The sequence below is a fragment of the Lytechinus pictus genome, chromosome 3 (assembly GCF_037042905.1).
Source record: "Lytechinus pictus isolate F3 Inbred chromosome 3, Lp3.0, whole genome shotgun sequence".
In the NCBI taxonomy this organism is placed as follows: Eukaryota; Metazoa; Echinodermata; class Echinoidea; order Temnopleuroida; family Toxopneustidae; genus Lytechinus; species Lytechinus pictus.
Window position 1 is genome coordinate 47,626,224 of NC_087247.1, and position 16,908 is coordinate 47,643,131.

At 35.1% G+C, this 16,908-nt stretch overlaps 1 protein-coding gene across 8 annotated transcripts in view; it reads left to right on the top strand.

Moving 5' to 3' along the window:
* LOC129257118 (peregrin-like) overlaps positions 1-16,908 on the top strand; it is a 38,225-nt gene that overhangs the window by 11,443 nt on the left and 9,874 nt on the right. For 2 of the 8 annotated variants that reach the window (XM_064097225.1, XM_064097228.1), the window contains exons 3-9: positions 1,053-1,215; positions 2,116-2,244; positions 3,477-3,605; positions 4,935-5,123; positions 6,329-6,449; positions 7,524-7,778; positions 9,487-10,380. In XM_064097225.1, the coding sequence (XP_063953295.1) occupies positions 1,053-1,215; positions 2,116-2,244; positions 3,477-3,605; positions 4,935-5,123; positions 6,329-6,449; positions 7,524-7,778; positions 9,487-10,380 (1,880 nt within the window). Of the gene's footprint in view, positions 1-1,052; positions 1,216-2,115; positions 2,245-3,476; positions 3,606-4,934; positions 5,124-6,328; positions 6,450-7,523; positions 7,779-9,486; positions 10,414-16,908 lie in introns of all 8 variants that reach the window. The other 6 variants (XM_064097222.1, XM_064097226.1, XM_064097223.1 and 3 more) reach the window with 3 other exon arrangements.

Here is a 16,908-nt window from a genome sequence, read left to right on the forward strand (position 1 = left end):
ATGTTAATAGGCCGTTTTGAAAAGCAAAGCCGAATGACAACTCACCAATGCTAGGTTACTAGACTCTGAATTGTGATATCTGTAGGGGAAACATGTGCATTAGAAATTGCACATGGTGCGTGGTAGTCATAATGGACCCTATATACATGCAACTGTTTCCCGACCGTTGCGTTGATTTTTTTTTTCCATACCTGGTATGGTACCATGTGTATGGAAATACGTGGTACAGAAAAAAAGACGCAACTTCGGAATTTGAAACTGCGCTCCTCGCTATTTTCAAGGCTTATTCATGAATTTGAGTGTGGATATTGGATGATTTTTAAATGGTAAGCGGATCTCGAACATGGCCGTTGAGTTGTTATCACTCGGCAATGATTTTGGGTGATTTCGAGGGGGACTTTAGGCATTTCTGCGCAGCTCAGCGATCGCGAGGCGCGCTATTAATCGCGCTACCTAAAATGGATTAAGGCGCGCATGTAGCGCGCGATCGCTCTCGCGCGCCTTAAAATCGAGTCCCTGGTGTTTTGTAAGCATTTCAGTTTTCAGCATCATACTTTTCACATTTACGCTATACAGTGTGCGATTTGACTATGAATCTTTTCATTTCCAGTGAGATTGTATTATATAATGTAATACTCTTTTACACATCTCCCAAACTGACTAAATTTGATTCAAAGGTAAAAAGAGATAATTTTGTAATGAGTTATACATGTATTGTGAAGAACATAAAAATAAATAAAAACAGTAACATGGACAATGACATAAATATACATGTAATTGTACAGTATAATGTACACACTTTTTAATACAATTGTGCTCTGTGAATAACCTCCATGTTTAGCATCAATATAAGAGATGATGCTACATTAAATTAATGTATTATTTCATAATTTCTCTTCTTTTTCTGTCAGTTTATAGAAGTACCGGTATGTGCTACAGTACATGTACATGTTGTACACTGTAAATCTTTGAGATGGACAAAATTTCAACCTTTTTGTAATGTTTATTAACTATCTTTCTTGTGCATTCATTACTAACCTGCATCCTATCAGGATATCCAAGATACTAAAAAAGGTATCTCTGCAGAAGAAACAGCACTTCATGCAAAGACTTGTCAGCTATTGGACACTCAAACGACAGTCTCGGCATGGGGTGCCTCTACTGAGGCGATTGCAAGCGCACCACCAATCACAGCGCAACAAGGATTCGGTTAGTGTAAGCATTGTAACCAGTTTCACGTATAGTATTGCACTTTCATTATCCTTCTGTAGTTACCTAGCACGTAGAAAGTAGAGTACCGACATGTATCTAGTGGTGTACTTCTGACATGTTTAATAGTTGCATGGTTCCACAAGTATCATTAGTCAGCATGTTAAATGCTTCCATGATGCCTCTACTACACTACATGTATACCTTCTTGTTGATGATATTTGTATTCATGTATGGTTGTGTTTATTTTGTAAATTAGAATGCAGTATTTGTTATTTTGCTCTTTTTTGCATGTTTATCGAACATGTTGATGTACAATTCATCATTTTTGCATAATTGCTGTTTGTCACCATAAATTGGAAAAAGTAATTCACTACTGCTAATTTTAGATTTAGAACATTCAAAAGAAGGTAAAAGGCTCAAAAGCTTGTTAATTGTAATTTTGTTTTTATCCAGAGCTATGGTATGATATATATATTTAGTTTAGTCAGATACAGAAATTTATGCTTATTTAATCTTAATTATACATTTCAGTTAGAGAATGCACTAAAGATAACTTCCAGAAATGATGCAAGTACATGTAACTCTAAAAGCTTGCTCAGATAAAACAGTATTGTTTGCACCATTAATTAATTGCAAAAGTCTACATGAAGAGTAATAACTTTCAAACATTATTACTTGTGTATTTATGGATGTCATATAAGTCTTTATTACCGGTATATGTGTTTGATACAAAAAAGAGAAATATAAGACCTCTCAATTTCTATGATGTGAAAATCCAGCTTCAGTTTACATTGTACATGTAGTCATAACCAATTATTAGTTTGGAGAAACATTGTTTTAGAATTCAATTCATATGATCTTATCTTTTAATGATATTTGTGTTTTATTTTTTGGGGGGTATAGCGTGAGAGCCAGAAGGCTAACAGACTCAAAGAGCAGCTGAAGTACTGGCAGAGGTTACGGCATGACTTGGAACGTGCAAGGCTACTGGTGGAACTCATACGCAAGAGAGAAAAGTTGAAGAGAGAGCAGGTAATGAGATGACCTGTACAAGTTTTACATGTACCATGCAAACATTTCATGTATTCAAGTTGTGATTTTAGATGTTCATGAAGTCCTAAGGCCCAAATTCACAAGTGGTTTTGAAATCATGGTGTATGCTTATTTCAAATATTGATTACCGTACATGTATTTCATCTTGTACATACTGTATATCTAAAGAAAAAGAATGCATAAAAGCATGCATTCATTATTGCACTCTTGATATACATGCACATGATGAAATAAGCTATGCTTTAAACTCATCTTTTTATGTGCCCGTCTAGACAGGACGTATTATGGTATCACGCTCGGTGTCCGTCCGTCTGTCTGTCCCTCCGTCCGTTAACTTTTCCTTGTAAACGCGATAACTTCAGTTTACATGTAAGTTAACCTAGGCTCATATAATTTGATGTGTATGATACTAGCATGGATCCCAGGAAGCCTATTGATTTTGAGGTCAAAAGTTCAAGGTCACAATGACATGTTTTCATCTTACCTTTCTGAAGTCCTTGTTAACGCGATAACTTTAGTTTAACTTAACCTATAGGCTCATATAATTTGATGTGTATGATACTAGCATAAATCCCAGGAATTCTTAACTGCTTAGAGGCAATTTGTGAATTTGCAGTATATAAAATTCTTATTATTATTATTATTATACAGGTAATTATTTAATGATATCTGCATAAACCATGGTTCAAAACCTCTGATTTGAAGTCACCTTTGGGAATTTTTGCCGAAAATGTAACACGATGAATGATTTCTTGAAATTATTGCTTTACTTTGGTAGGGGCTGCGGAATGGTTTTGAAAGTGGGGGGGGGGCAGACCATGCAAAAAATTGAAATCAAATGGTAATTTTTATGTTTGTGTACGCGATTTGGGGGGAAAAATGGGGGGCTGAAGCCCACCCAGTCCCCCCCTGTTTCTTGGGCCCCTGTTTGGCACATTCTTACATGGTATCCATTCATAAATATCAAGTTTTCAACTTTTTAAGTAAAAAATGATTTATGTTGGTATTCTAGGAATATTGATGATAAAGTCTCGAATATAAAATTTCTAATTCTGTAAATAATTAGATATGTCCCTTGAATATGCTTGGATTGGTTTGAGAGTGTTTTTAGTCTTGATATCCTCCATTTTTTCCCCACATAATGTTATAACTTGACATAAAGTTATTACTTTACATAAATTTATTACTTTATTTCTTCCCTAACCTGTCAGCTCAAACTGAGCCAGAAGGCAACTGATATGCAGCTACAGCCATTCAACATCTTGCTCCAGAGAACACTAGCCAAACTAGAGGAAAAGGACCCCTTGAACATCTTTTCAGAACCTGTGTCTGTTGAGGAGGTAATGTACTGTTTTGTAATAATAATAACAATCAGATCTTGTATACCACATATCACAATACATTTGATTGCTCTATGTACTTCCAAAGGGACTGGGATATCATTACCTTGGCTTTAGCCTTGAAAGCCCTTTTACAGTGCACAATTATTTAAAGGAGTAAATTCCTGCCAGATACTCATTTACCTCACCTGGGTTGAGTGCAGCATGATGTGGATCAATTTCTTGCTGATGGACATTTCACCATGGCTGGGATTCAAACTTCTGTTCGAAGTCGCGAGACTAATCCACTGGTCCACAATGCTCCTCTCCATTCATTCTTGTTACGAGTTTTAAAAAAAATTATCAAAATTAACTGCAAACCTTTGAATTAGATAGAGTCATTTCAATGTACACTGTATGCCTAACAGCCTTGGGGGGGGGGGGGGGGTCAACCCACTTACCCTCAGTCAATGAAAGGAACAAGTACAATAGTTGAAAGAAGCTGTTTGATAATTAGCATTCAATAGAGAATCTGGGATTTCATACTTTATGTTTACCATAGATCCTAGACAACTCGGCCTGCTTAAAAAATTGTGGTTAAGTTTTCCAAAAGGGTGTGAATCAACCAGATAACATGTCCCAAGCATGGAATGTACTGAAATACAACTACATGTTTGTAAGTCACACTAATAGAATAGCTCCAAATATCACTCTTTACATTCTACAAGAAAATTCTAAAAGAAAATGATTTAAGTTAATATAACTCTCATTTAACAAAACCACACTCCATAAGTGAGATTTATTGAGAGTCTACATGCAATACAAACATTGCTAAAAACTTTGATTCATACCCTTTGGACAATTGGTTTCTGATTTTATAGCAGTTGGGTGAAAATTAAAGCTGTTCGTAAGTTAAGAGTGACTTTAAGAACAATGAGTGAACCTTTCTTATGCGCTGAATAATCACCAATGAACATCTAATGGTGAATTTTATTTACCACAAGAAGGGATCACCAGTCATTGTTAAAGTCACTTTTAACTTACAAATGACTTTATGTAACGGCCCCCATGGCTGCTTTGTTTTTTTTGTTGTCGCCTGTATTCCAAATAGTTTTAAATGTGTAACAGTAAATGATCAAACATGTAGGAGCATGGAGCTCATCAAGGTTCCCTTTCTTTTTTCCTTTTGATTCCTGAACATGTAATACCGAATAACCTTACACTGTATTTCATATTTAAGCAAGTTCATAGAAGAGACATCTGCATGTTTTTTTTATTTGCCAGAAAAATTGGAAAAATGATGTGACTTAAATCATTTATGATCAGATATCGCTATGTCTATTTCTACAGGCTCCTGACTATTATGAAGTCATCAAGAAACCTATGGACTTCTCTACCATGAGTAATAAAGTGGAGGGTCACAAGTACAAGGGGCTGGACCAGATGGAAGAGGACTTCAACCAAATGATAGAGAATTGTATGAACTACAATAGTAAGGACACCAAGTACTACAGGGCAGCTGTCAAGATCAGAGATCTGGTAAGACTGATATGTTTCAAAATTTGCAACATAATAGAAGGGGACGATTAGGGTTCAATAATAATAGTCCATAAAAATGTTACAATGGATTCAGATTATTCACTACTTTGAGATTGATCCTCACTGTGTTATAAAGATATTGAGATCAGGTAAACCTCAAATTTGTGATCAATCTGATTACTGGTTGATTGCTACTTCATTAAATGGTTCCATCGGATTGATTTTATTTTATTCATATATATATATATATATATATATACATCATTTTCAACATTACATAACATTCATATTAGTATAATCATTCATATTATATATATATATACATGAGTGGAGCATCATAAGCTCTATGAGCTTGAGAACCTAAATTTTTATAAACTTCCCATATTTTAGGAAAGTTGATTTTAACCAGTATGTGGGCAATAATTGTCTGCTTCCAAGCAAAAATAGTAATAGTATCCTTGGAGTGTCATGTATTTGAAATGTTTGGTAGGCCTAATGAGTGTTTTAATCCGAAAAGGACTGGGCTACTAAGTATTTGAGATGTATTGATGACGGGGGGGGCATGATGGTTCCCCCTTCTGATCTCGGCCGCCATTTGCGCGATTGCTTCAAAATTTTGCATGCACATTTTTTACCACATAAACTACAAGCCAGTATAATAAAAAATCTGAAAATAATTTTTTTTATTTTTATTATGAATAAAATATGCAAATTTATTTGTGAAAAACATTTGCATATTCATCACCCAATTTCTATTGGCTAATGTGATTTGCCTTTTATCAACAATGAGATTACTGTACTTTCATACGATAGATCCTTGCACATTTAAATTGTATCAGCAGAATGCAATATGAGAAATTATTGTGTCTAAGGCACACCTTTTCCCCTATGCAGAGTCATGCAGCTTGCCCTAAGTAAGAACCTCATTAACACTCAAAAAGTACAAACATGTAGTGGTTACACAAACTACATGTTTCATTCAGGAATCCTCTTGATAACTTTTCACATCTTCAAGTTAATTGTTATTAATGTACAAATATAATCCTGGAAGCAACTATTTTCTTAAGATTCAAATGTTGAAAATTAATATTTTTACTAAAAAGGTATTGATAAATCTTTCCAATGCATGTACATGTAATTGTAATCAATTGTTAAATGTTGTTTGGCAGTATATCTGAATAAGGTTTAATTTGTATTTTTTTCAGGGAGGTGCTATTCTTAGACATGCAAAGAGGCAATCAGAGAAGGCAGGCTATGATCCTGAGACAGGACTACATCTAGAGAAAGCTCCTAACTATGAAGAAACACAAATCAAACTAGGAGACAGTAAGTTGATTGGTATTGATATGACTGCCTTTTATTTGCTTCATCAACATGTCATTATTCTTTGGATCAGCCATGCCGTAATTAGGGTTGGATGATTGTTTCACCCTTTATTAATGCATCTGCTCCAAAGAGTTCTGGTTGCTGGGGTTCCTTGTCAATTTGTACAAATATATATATTGATCAGTGGATCATGTTGTGAAGGTATCTCATGAATTCCTGAAAATGGCTTGTTCTCATGACATTTAGCCTTTAAACCAGGTGGAGGCTGCAGCCATATCTTTGCTGTTACATTAAACACAAGTGATGTGTCTGATGCAGCAAGACTACATACAGAGGATGCTTCATACAGAGGATGCGTAAATATTCATATCTGAATGACACGCGCCTCTAAACCCAAGATAACAACAACATAACAACATTCACCGCTCACACCCTCTTGTCTTGTTTACATTTTTGACTGATTCTGTGAGGGTTTTCCTACAAAAATCTGCATACAGATTTTCATCAGAAATCAACGACTAAAGCAAGGAGAGAGAGTATGAAGTCTCGCTGCATCAGACGCGTTGTTTGCATTTAGCATTACAGCCAAGATTGAGTTTTATAGATAATAGGCTATATGATTCTGTGATGGATCGACTTCAAACTTAACTCTTTAGGTGTATGGAATCAACATTACCCTTAAAAATAGATTTAGGCATAAGATTGAAATTAAACTTTGATATTATTTGAATAACTTCATATCGATTGGCAGGCAAGAATTAATATGCAAATTAAAACACAAAATCTGCAGCGGTTCTGATAGGGAACTGATACAGCTGGGGTTTAAATTTAACTTCGAAGTTTAATAAAAATAAACAAATATGCATAAATGCATAAATCATCAGTAAAGAAATAACAAGGGTATACATGAAAGTTTGATAGGACCTCTATGAGGGAAGGCTTGTGAGTTAGGCCTTTCCAACAACAAAAAGAAAGAGAGCAATTGTTACGTGTATATAATGTTGGCCTGTTGTCTCCCAAGAGAATATTCCATTGGATGCATAGAATTGATTGTTTTATACCCTTCTCCCCCAGTTGACTCAGTACTTCAAGCAGAGAATAGAGCAGATATGACGTTGGAGGACCAATTACATGAACTCCTTGAGAAGCTGGATGCGACTTGTGGCATCAAGCATAGTGCTGCACGCTCCAAACGTTCAAAGCAGCTGAAGCGGGAGATAAACGTTATTCGACGGCGACTGGCCATTCAGAAAGGCAAAGACAAACAACAGAATGGTGGAGATGCCAGTTCTCACAATGTTGAATTGACTACTGAGGATTCTTCATCAAGTATGTATTCATTGTTGCTCTTTCTTTTTGGTGTATATATATAGAATTACAAACTGTTATTTCAAAATAGCCTGCATGAATGTCCTTTACCGGTGAATAAATTACGTCTCTATGATCAAATATCGCTACTAGGTTGGCAAAACCTTTAATTACAAAAATCTAAATGTTAGGTGAATGAAAAATATGGCTGTCATAAGACTTTCACATGGCATAGCAGCTTTTCGTTTTTAGATTGAAAACTTGAATTGGACAGGACATTATTGCATTCTTCCTCTTCTCGGGTCACTACACAACCCTGTCCAGTGGAGGGTTCAAGATCTAGCTTTGGGGTTACAAGGCTCCTGATCTTTGGCAGTGCACAGCTCTGGTAGGAGGGGGCAAACCAAAAGGTGTTGCATCGTCTATACTCCCCGCAGTCGCAGGCAGTGTCTCCATCCCTGCCCTAGCCCCATTTCTGCATAAGGACTTTGCACCGTTCTGTTCCAGTCCGTAGGCAATTAAGACATTACTGCATAGCTTACCTGCTCATTTAAACAGTCCCCCAAAACTGAGATATAAGGCCTTAATACCCTAGCAACAATATGAGGCATAGTGACTGGGTGTGACACAAAATTGCATGTATCTTGAAAATACAGATATCTTAAAGGACAAGTCCACCCCAACAAACTACTGATTTGAATAAAAAGATAAAAATTTAACAAGCATAACACTGCAAATTTCATCAAAAGCACCAAAATCGTAAAATAAGAAAGTTATGACCCACTCACTATTTCTTTTGTATTCTATTATATGAAATATGAAATATTCTGATTTTCTCCCCTTTGTCATGTGAAATTGAGTTTTATTTCTGTATTTCTGTAATGTCCTTTTGTTCAATTTACCGCAGGCTCAGTTACATAAGCTTCAGAATGCAGCTGCTCGCATTGTCACTTTGTCAAATAAACGCTCTCATATCACTCCCATCTTGAATTTGCTGCACTGGCTCCCTATAAAAAATCTGATTATTTTAAAGATTTTGTTGCTGGCTTTTCATAGTATTCTTGGATCAGCACCACAATACAGTCTTTCATTTATCAATTACTACAGACCAAGCAGGTCTTTGCGCTCATCCACTTCTGGCCTCCTTGTTATTCCTAAAGTTTCGAAAACTTGGGGGGAAAGATAGATCATTTGCTTTTGCATGCCCCACTTTGTGGAATAGCCTTCCTGAAGACATAAAAATATGTACCTCTGTCGAAACTTTTAAAAATCTTCTAAAAACTTTTTTATTTAACTCTTAGCTCTTTATGCGCCTTGAGCACTCTACAGAGTGGATTTGGCGCTTTATAAGTCACATTATTATTATTATTCCTCCCTGAACATGTGGAATTAACATTTTTTAACATTGTGTGGTTCAGTCAAGTTTTACTTTATTGTCAATTCTGTAAAATTGAAAAATTGTGAGTGATGGACATTACAGACTCTCATTTGAATATAACTGAGTTGTGCCTATAACTGTTTTGAGAAAAATAAGCGAAACTTTAAAATGTCATAACTTTCTTATTTTACATCCAATTTTGATGACATTTTTAGTGTGATGCTTGTTAGATTTTTTTTCTACTGATTCAAATCAACATTTTCTGGGGTGGACTTTACCTTTAACAAGTGCTTGATCATTATCTTCTTCTTATAGTGTTACTATTATCTTCTCCTTATGTTCCTTGCCCAGGTGAATCAAGTGAAATCACATCCCAGAGTGACTCAGCCCCACCAAAGCTTTCACCAGCTAGGCCTCTGCCTATAACAAGTCGAAGCAGGTCATCTCCATCCAGACCCTCTCCAGGAAAAGCCATGGGCTCTCCAGGTAGAGGGCGAGGAAGAGGGAGGGGACGTGGCCGATCTGTACGAACTATGTCTGATCCTCAGCCTGGTGCTTCTGTGGATTCCATTCCCACCCTTTCAGCAAATGATACCGCAGAAACCCCAAAGACAAAGAGTCCAACACAGGCAGATAAGACTGCATCTCCTTCTGGCGTTGGTAGGAGAACATCAGTACTGTTCAGTAGTAAAGGAGGAAAGCAGGGCAATCCGAGCCCCAGGAAACCTGGCAGACCTCCAAAGAGGTCATTATCAGTAGATCAATCAAGTTCACCCAATAAACCTGCACATCGGGTCAGCCAGAGTGGAAGCCTTCATGTAGAAACTGAATACGAAGGCAACGTCCCAGCCCCCAACAATGACTCTGGTGCAAGCCCTCCTGCTAAGCGAGCTCGTAGTGTGAGCATGAGCACAATTGGACAGCGTAGCCCAAGTAGGAGGATGACATCCCCATCAAAGGACCTTCCAAATGGTTTTGAGAGTGGAACCCCGAACAATGAAAGCTTTTCTAAATACCGTTCAGGCCATGTACGACCAAGGACCAGTTCCGAATCAGACAGCAGCAGTTCATCTACAAGCACTTCCAATGAATCCATATCGGAGATGAGCTCATCCATGGGGGAGAACGGAGGACCAGGTGGGCGTAGCCTGCTTCAGGCTAACAGGAATCCATTCACTGATGACAGCAGTGGAGACACTTCTTGTGGAGAGAGTACCAGTACTACCAGCAGACCCATTCCTACAGGTGCGACTGGGCCTGTGCTCAGGGACAGGAGAGGTAGGGTGACTGTGCACACAACACTTTTATCCTCTACATTACACAAAAAAAAGGATAAGAAACCAAAAAGTCAATTCTAAAATAAAAACCTTGGGCTCATCTGCAGAGTTGCTTTTCCTATGAACTTTCATTTTGTTTTGCTTGTTTCTGTAAATTAAGGAAGTCATGTTCTTTTTCATCATTTTATTTTTTATCTTTATCAAAATCATTTTGCTTTCTTTCTGATGGGTTTGCTCTTTCAGTTGGTCCTTTCTCTTTCCTTCTAAAAACATTTCTTATGTTTGTTCAAGCTTGACTTGTTTGTTCTTTCTTCTAACTAGTATCCATTCTTGTTCATATTTGTTATTTTTGCTTTCATTTTGATTGGGCTTCAAAGAAAAAAAATCTAGCAACCTGACATCCATATCTGTTTTTACATGCAGATTGATCATTAAAGTGATTTCATCATGGGAAAGATTTGAAATGAAACATTTAAAAACTTGGAAGAAAAAAGAGTGGCACTGTCTCCCTATCTCTTTGATGTTCATATTGAGACCAGGTGTACATGTTGATGTAATGTGATGTTGACTTTTTTTTTCTGTGTGTGTGTTATGTGCGTGAACATACCATCCACTTGCATGTCTGTACCTGTTGCATGATTACTAACACATTTGTAATGCATGTCTAATTCTCATGGAAATATCCATTCTATTTTCATTTTCACCACATTGGGCAAAGCCTCCTGAATATTATCTGTCCAGCAAAATATTTCATATGCTAATCAATTTAAAAAACTTAAGATGTAGGCTGCAACAGAAATTTCTGAAAGTAAGGTATAGGCAGTAAAACATGTCCTTCTTTACTGTAGATTGAACTCATCATTACTGACAAAAAGACCTAAAATCCCCTCATGTTATTGACTGAGGCATGAACCGAATAACAGGAAAATTGTCAGTCTGGGAATGGGACTAACATTGCAGTAAATGGAGATTATATGATATTGTAGGATGCGTAAAATATACCTACAGTATAGGTTTGAGACAAAGCAGGTACTGGTAATCAGATTTTCCAAATGGATTTAAACACATCAGTGGCAGAACACCAATTTCCAAAAGACATAAGAATATGTAAAAAATAACAAAAAATTCTATATCACAGCAGGTGGTGATTTTTTGTTTGAATTGACCACCCATTTCCTTTAAAAGGAAAGAAGTTACCAATATCCTTTGATCTCAGTCAAAGACAAGATGATGTAAATGAGACACTGCTTTGAGGAAATCAATGCAAGTTTCATATCCATGGCCCCATGGTAGACCAACATATTGTTGAATTGACCTTAGAATAAATAAATACATGTAGATGTCTGTCTTTCACTGTGATCCAGTCATATTGCTGAATGGAAGCACTGCTTTGGTTACTGCACTTGTTATCTACATAAAATGTATGTTGAAGGTTGCAGAGAACCCACCCACCCCCTTCCCGTGATGTACAGTTTATATTGTACATATACATGTTTAGTACACAAACATAGTTGATAGAATCGTGCACTCATTGTTATCCATTCTAATAGAGAATTGTTCCCATATCATGCATGAGTATCGTGGCTTGCAACAAAAAGTTGTTAATTTCTGATGCATTTTTCATTTTTGATGGTAGGCAGTTGTTATGATGATTTTGGTTAACTTGTTGAAAGAAAATATATGTGTGATTACCTGTGAACAAAGCTCACAGTGTACTCACAATGTTTGTTTTTGTGTTGTAAACTATGTGTTGAAAATAAGGTAACGTACTGAATAAAAACCCAGTTGTAAACTATTACTATACATAATATCCCATTTTTATTTATTATTTTTTTATATAATCATATAGAAATTTTGACACTGGTCAAACGATAAAGAAGCAGTTATTTTGTTGATTTCTCACATTGATACTAATCCTAATTACAAGCCATCCCTTTCAACTGCAATTTATAAGCTTTCACTACATAACAATCTTTTTAATATTGTTTCATTCTCATGCTAACCATGTAACCCACTGACGCATTTCCCTTTTTAGCCATTTTGCAAAAAACAAAACTTTTAAAGGCTATGCACAGATATCACTTTGATGAAAGAGAATGAATTAATCCACTCTATACATATATATATATGAAAGAAAAAAAAATAAGAGGGAAAACAAAATATTGTCATGATGATTGCTTAAGAAGTGCATCATATACATGTACATGTATATGATGCATAACAAGTGTGTTTTTGTGTGTTACCCTATGCAGATGTGTATCATATATTATGGAAATGGCTTCCCAAAAGCCATGATCAACCTTTAGTCTCTGATTGCTTTCAAAGCCATAATCTCCACTTTACATTGAATTTAGCGGTGTATGTATAAGTCACATTCAAAATTAGAGAAACGGTTTAGTCATGGTAGAAAAATGAAAATTGACATGAAAATTATTAGAAATGTTCTCATATTGTCAGACTTCCCTTGAAACATCTGTGTCAGAGATTCAATAATTCACTTTGTGTATTCTGGTGTTTTAGTGAAAAAAAAATACATGCCTGTATCAACTATGACTACAAATGTATGTACACACACCATAAACATGCGTGCAGCTCTCTGCACAAATGTACAGAGCTGCACGCATAGAAAGGATATCACATTGGTTTTACTGTTCATTAAGATGACTGTCAAAATGTCATCGCAAACTACTCAGTGCTTATATATTTTAGCCATCTTTACCAAATGTGCTCCAATATATCTATCATCTAAATTTATCATGTATGGAATTCAACATACATGTACGTAGTAATTTTCATTCCAGCTGATTAAATACAGTTAAGTCATTTCTTTTATTTTGTATTTCTATCAACTTTCAATAATATTACATACAAACAAGCGTAAAGATTATCATATTTATGCAGATTGTGTTACTGATTGTTACAAAATATTACTCATATGACATATCACCTCTTCTAGACATTGATCAAATCAAAGCAGCACCACATAAGATTAAAGGGGAATCCAACCCAAATAAAAACTTTTTTTTTATAAGGAAAAGAAAAATCAGACAAGTTGAAAGGTGAAAGTTTGAACAATATTGGACAAACAACAAGAAAGTTATGAATTTTTAAAAGTTTTAAATATTGGTAATCACTATACCCATGGAGACTTCAAATTGGCCGCATATGGGATGTCATAGTGATGTAAGGCAAGGACTACTCTTCCATGTATTCCAATACATATTATGGCTAAAATATCATTTTCCCCAAAAGTTTTATTTCAAATTATATTTTTCTTTCATGAGGACATAAAACAATATACTACTTGGGTTATGTTTAGATTATTGCCCCAGGGGAATGGGTACTTAGGAGAAAACCACAAATCCTTGATAATAAAGTACATGGCCTATGGGAAAGTTGTCCTTGCCCCTTGTCATAATTTACTTACCCAGTTGCCAATTTGAAATCTACATAGTATTAGTGATCTCAATTTTAAAGCAGCTATAACTTTCTTATTGCTTGTCCGATTTCTTTCAAACTTTCACCATTCTGTTTAATTTATTTTTCTCCTTCCCAACACAACATTTGTGGCCAAGGCTGGTTTCGCCTTTAAAGATCACAAACATTAATTTACACTTAAAAAAAACCTCAGCATTATTTTGTGTTGCCTTATACATAGCATTAGTTTTATTTTGTCGCTTTATGACACCTGTAATACCACTTATCACTCTAAAATTCACTGCAATTGATATTTGAACCTTCATGAGTTCTATTGCTCATAACCCGGTTAATGGCTCTGTATTTAAAGGACAAGTCCAATCCAACAAAAAGGTGATTTGAATAAAAAGAGAAAAAAATCCAACAAGCATAACACTGAAAAGGTCATCAAAATCGGATGTAAAATAAGAAAGTGATGACATTTTAAAGTTTCACTTCACAAAACAGTTATATGCACATCCTGGTCAGTATGCAAATGAGGAGACTGATGACATCATCCACTCACAATTTCTTTAGTATTTCATTATATGAAAATATTCTAATTTTCTCCTCATTGTCGAGTGAAACAACAATTAATTCCTCCCTGAACATGTGGAATTAGCATTGTTTGTTACAAACTTACTATATGGTTCAATCAAGTGGTTCTTTTTGTCAAATTGGTAAAAAATGAAATATTGTTTAATTTAAACAATAAAAAACAAAAGAAACAGTGAGGGACATCATCGAATGTCTCATTTGCATGTCACTGAGTTATGCATATCACTGTTTTGTAAAAAATTAGCAAAACTTCAAAATGTCATTACTTATTTTACGTCTGATTTTAATGAAATTTTCAGCGTTAGGCTAGTTAGATTTTTCTCTTTATTTAAAAAAACATTTTTCTGGGGTGGACTTGACCTTTAAGCACATACAGATCACTTTACAACTGCACGTTTTTATTCCCTAAAAATGTGGGGGGGGGGAACAATGATTTTTTTTTTTGGGGGGGGGTGAAACTGAAATAAAAATGAGACTAGTTTAAATAATTATCTTATTGATAAAGCATTTTGGCATCTATGTTTAGTTCAATGTGCTACTCAACAATTTATTTAATAACAGTGGCTTGGACATGACTTTTAGTTTGATAGTTACTCTCATGTGCACAATTTGTTAATATTTTGTAATGCTTAAGATTTTATTTTGCTGAAGTACTAAAAAAAGCTGTTCAGCTGTGGCCCAGTGGATTAGTCTCTGGACTTTGAAACAGAGGGTCATGGGTTCGAATCTCAGCAATGGCGTAATTTCCTTCGGCAAGAAATTTATCCACATTGTGCTGCACTCGACCCAGGTGAGATGACTGGGTACCCAGTAGGATTTATTCCTTGAACACTTTAGCGCCTATTGATATGGCGGCTCAGCTACAGCCGGGGTAATAATATGATACCAAGTATCAAAGCGCAGTTGAGTATATGCACATATATAGTAATTGCGCTATTTAAATGGACATATTATTATTATTAATATCAGGTCAGCCAGTGAGCAGAACAAATGAGTTCAAAAGATACAAAAATATAAGTCTGGAAGAAGGTTATTTAATTTGAATTACCAGTAAAAAACAAAATCAAGATTACAATTAGTCTTTTATGAATGGAGCAATTGCACACCATCAACAACCAATTGCTATACTTCTATGGATACTCGCTTTATACAAGCTGCAAGATATCAATGTGTATGCTGACCAAAGTAATACAAATACAAACTTAATCTAAACTGAATTATAATCATGGTTTTGAATATTAAGTGGTAACTATTTCTACATATTACAAATGTCATTAATTCAGTAAAAATATTTCTTGAATAATGAAAAGTAATATAATTTTAATAGTCTTATTAGTGTGACAAAGGACAACTAGCTTTGCACTTAATACAAATCCCACAATTTGCCACTCTATTTCAATGCACACAACATATGATTCCATCAACAATACATACTATCCCAAATAATTTTTTTATAGCTAAAGTTTATGTACATGTAAGTGTATGTGCGTATCACATGTGACGTGCGTTCTTCTAACAATGTGTTCAAGAGCACTTTCATGCCATCACTTTCAATGTTGTTAAACTAACAATTATTTACACTCATCTCTATAAAGCATGGTACCAGTCGCAGATGATAATAAAGCTGTCTTCCATAAGAAGCCATTATTTGAAACCATGAAACATTACTTTTTGTATTGATGCTAATTTTTCACATTTATGATTTCAAATTCCACAGTTTATATATAAATTGAAGCAGTCACCTAATTAAGTATCGTAAATAAGTCATCTGAAGTAATATTGTAAAGATGAAACACAAAGAGGTTGGATTCCAGATTTTCAATCTCTATTTATCTTTGCATACATAGTCCAAATTTAATTTTTTTTTTTCAAACTTGACTTATAATAACAATTTAAAGACACAGTGACTTTACTCCCTGTATGAGAAGATCTCTTCTCATAATAAAGTTAGGTTGTTCATGAGCGAGCCAAGCTTTGTCATGCATTATGTCCAGTCATGTAGGTTAATTCTAAACTACATGTACATGGCCTTTTCCCTGTATGGACTGATAATAACAATCTACGATGTACACTTTGTACAATATCCTTTCTAAATCACAAAATGTCATTTTTTACCAAGAAAAAGAAAGAAACCGGCAAAAGAAAGGCATTCAGTCATGAACCAGATTTTTAAGGATAAAATTGAAGATGTATTTGCACTTCTTTTGTAAATTTGATATTCCAATATATTAGTCTTAATATCGAATATGTTGCCCCAAAATAAGCTGATTTGCTTACTAGTATTATATCATTTTTACCTTGCATACTTGAAATTCACATTTGTACAGAATTAATTGTGAGGTGTGCAACTGGAAAAAAAAAATCAGTGGGACATTAAATTGATTATTCAATTGATTATAAAATCAGATCTATTCAGGACAAACATGGAAAAGAAAAACAAATGGAAGTTTACTTTAGAATCACTAATTTGCTATGATCATTA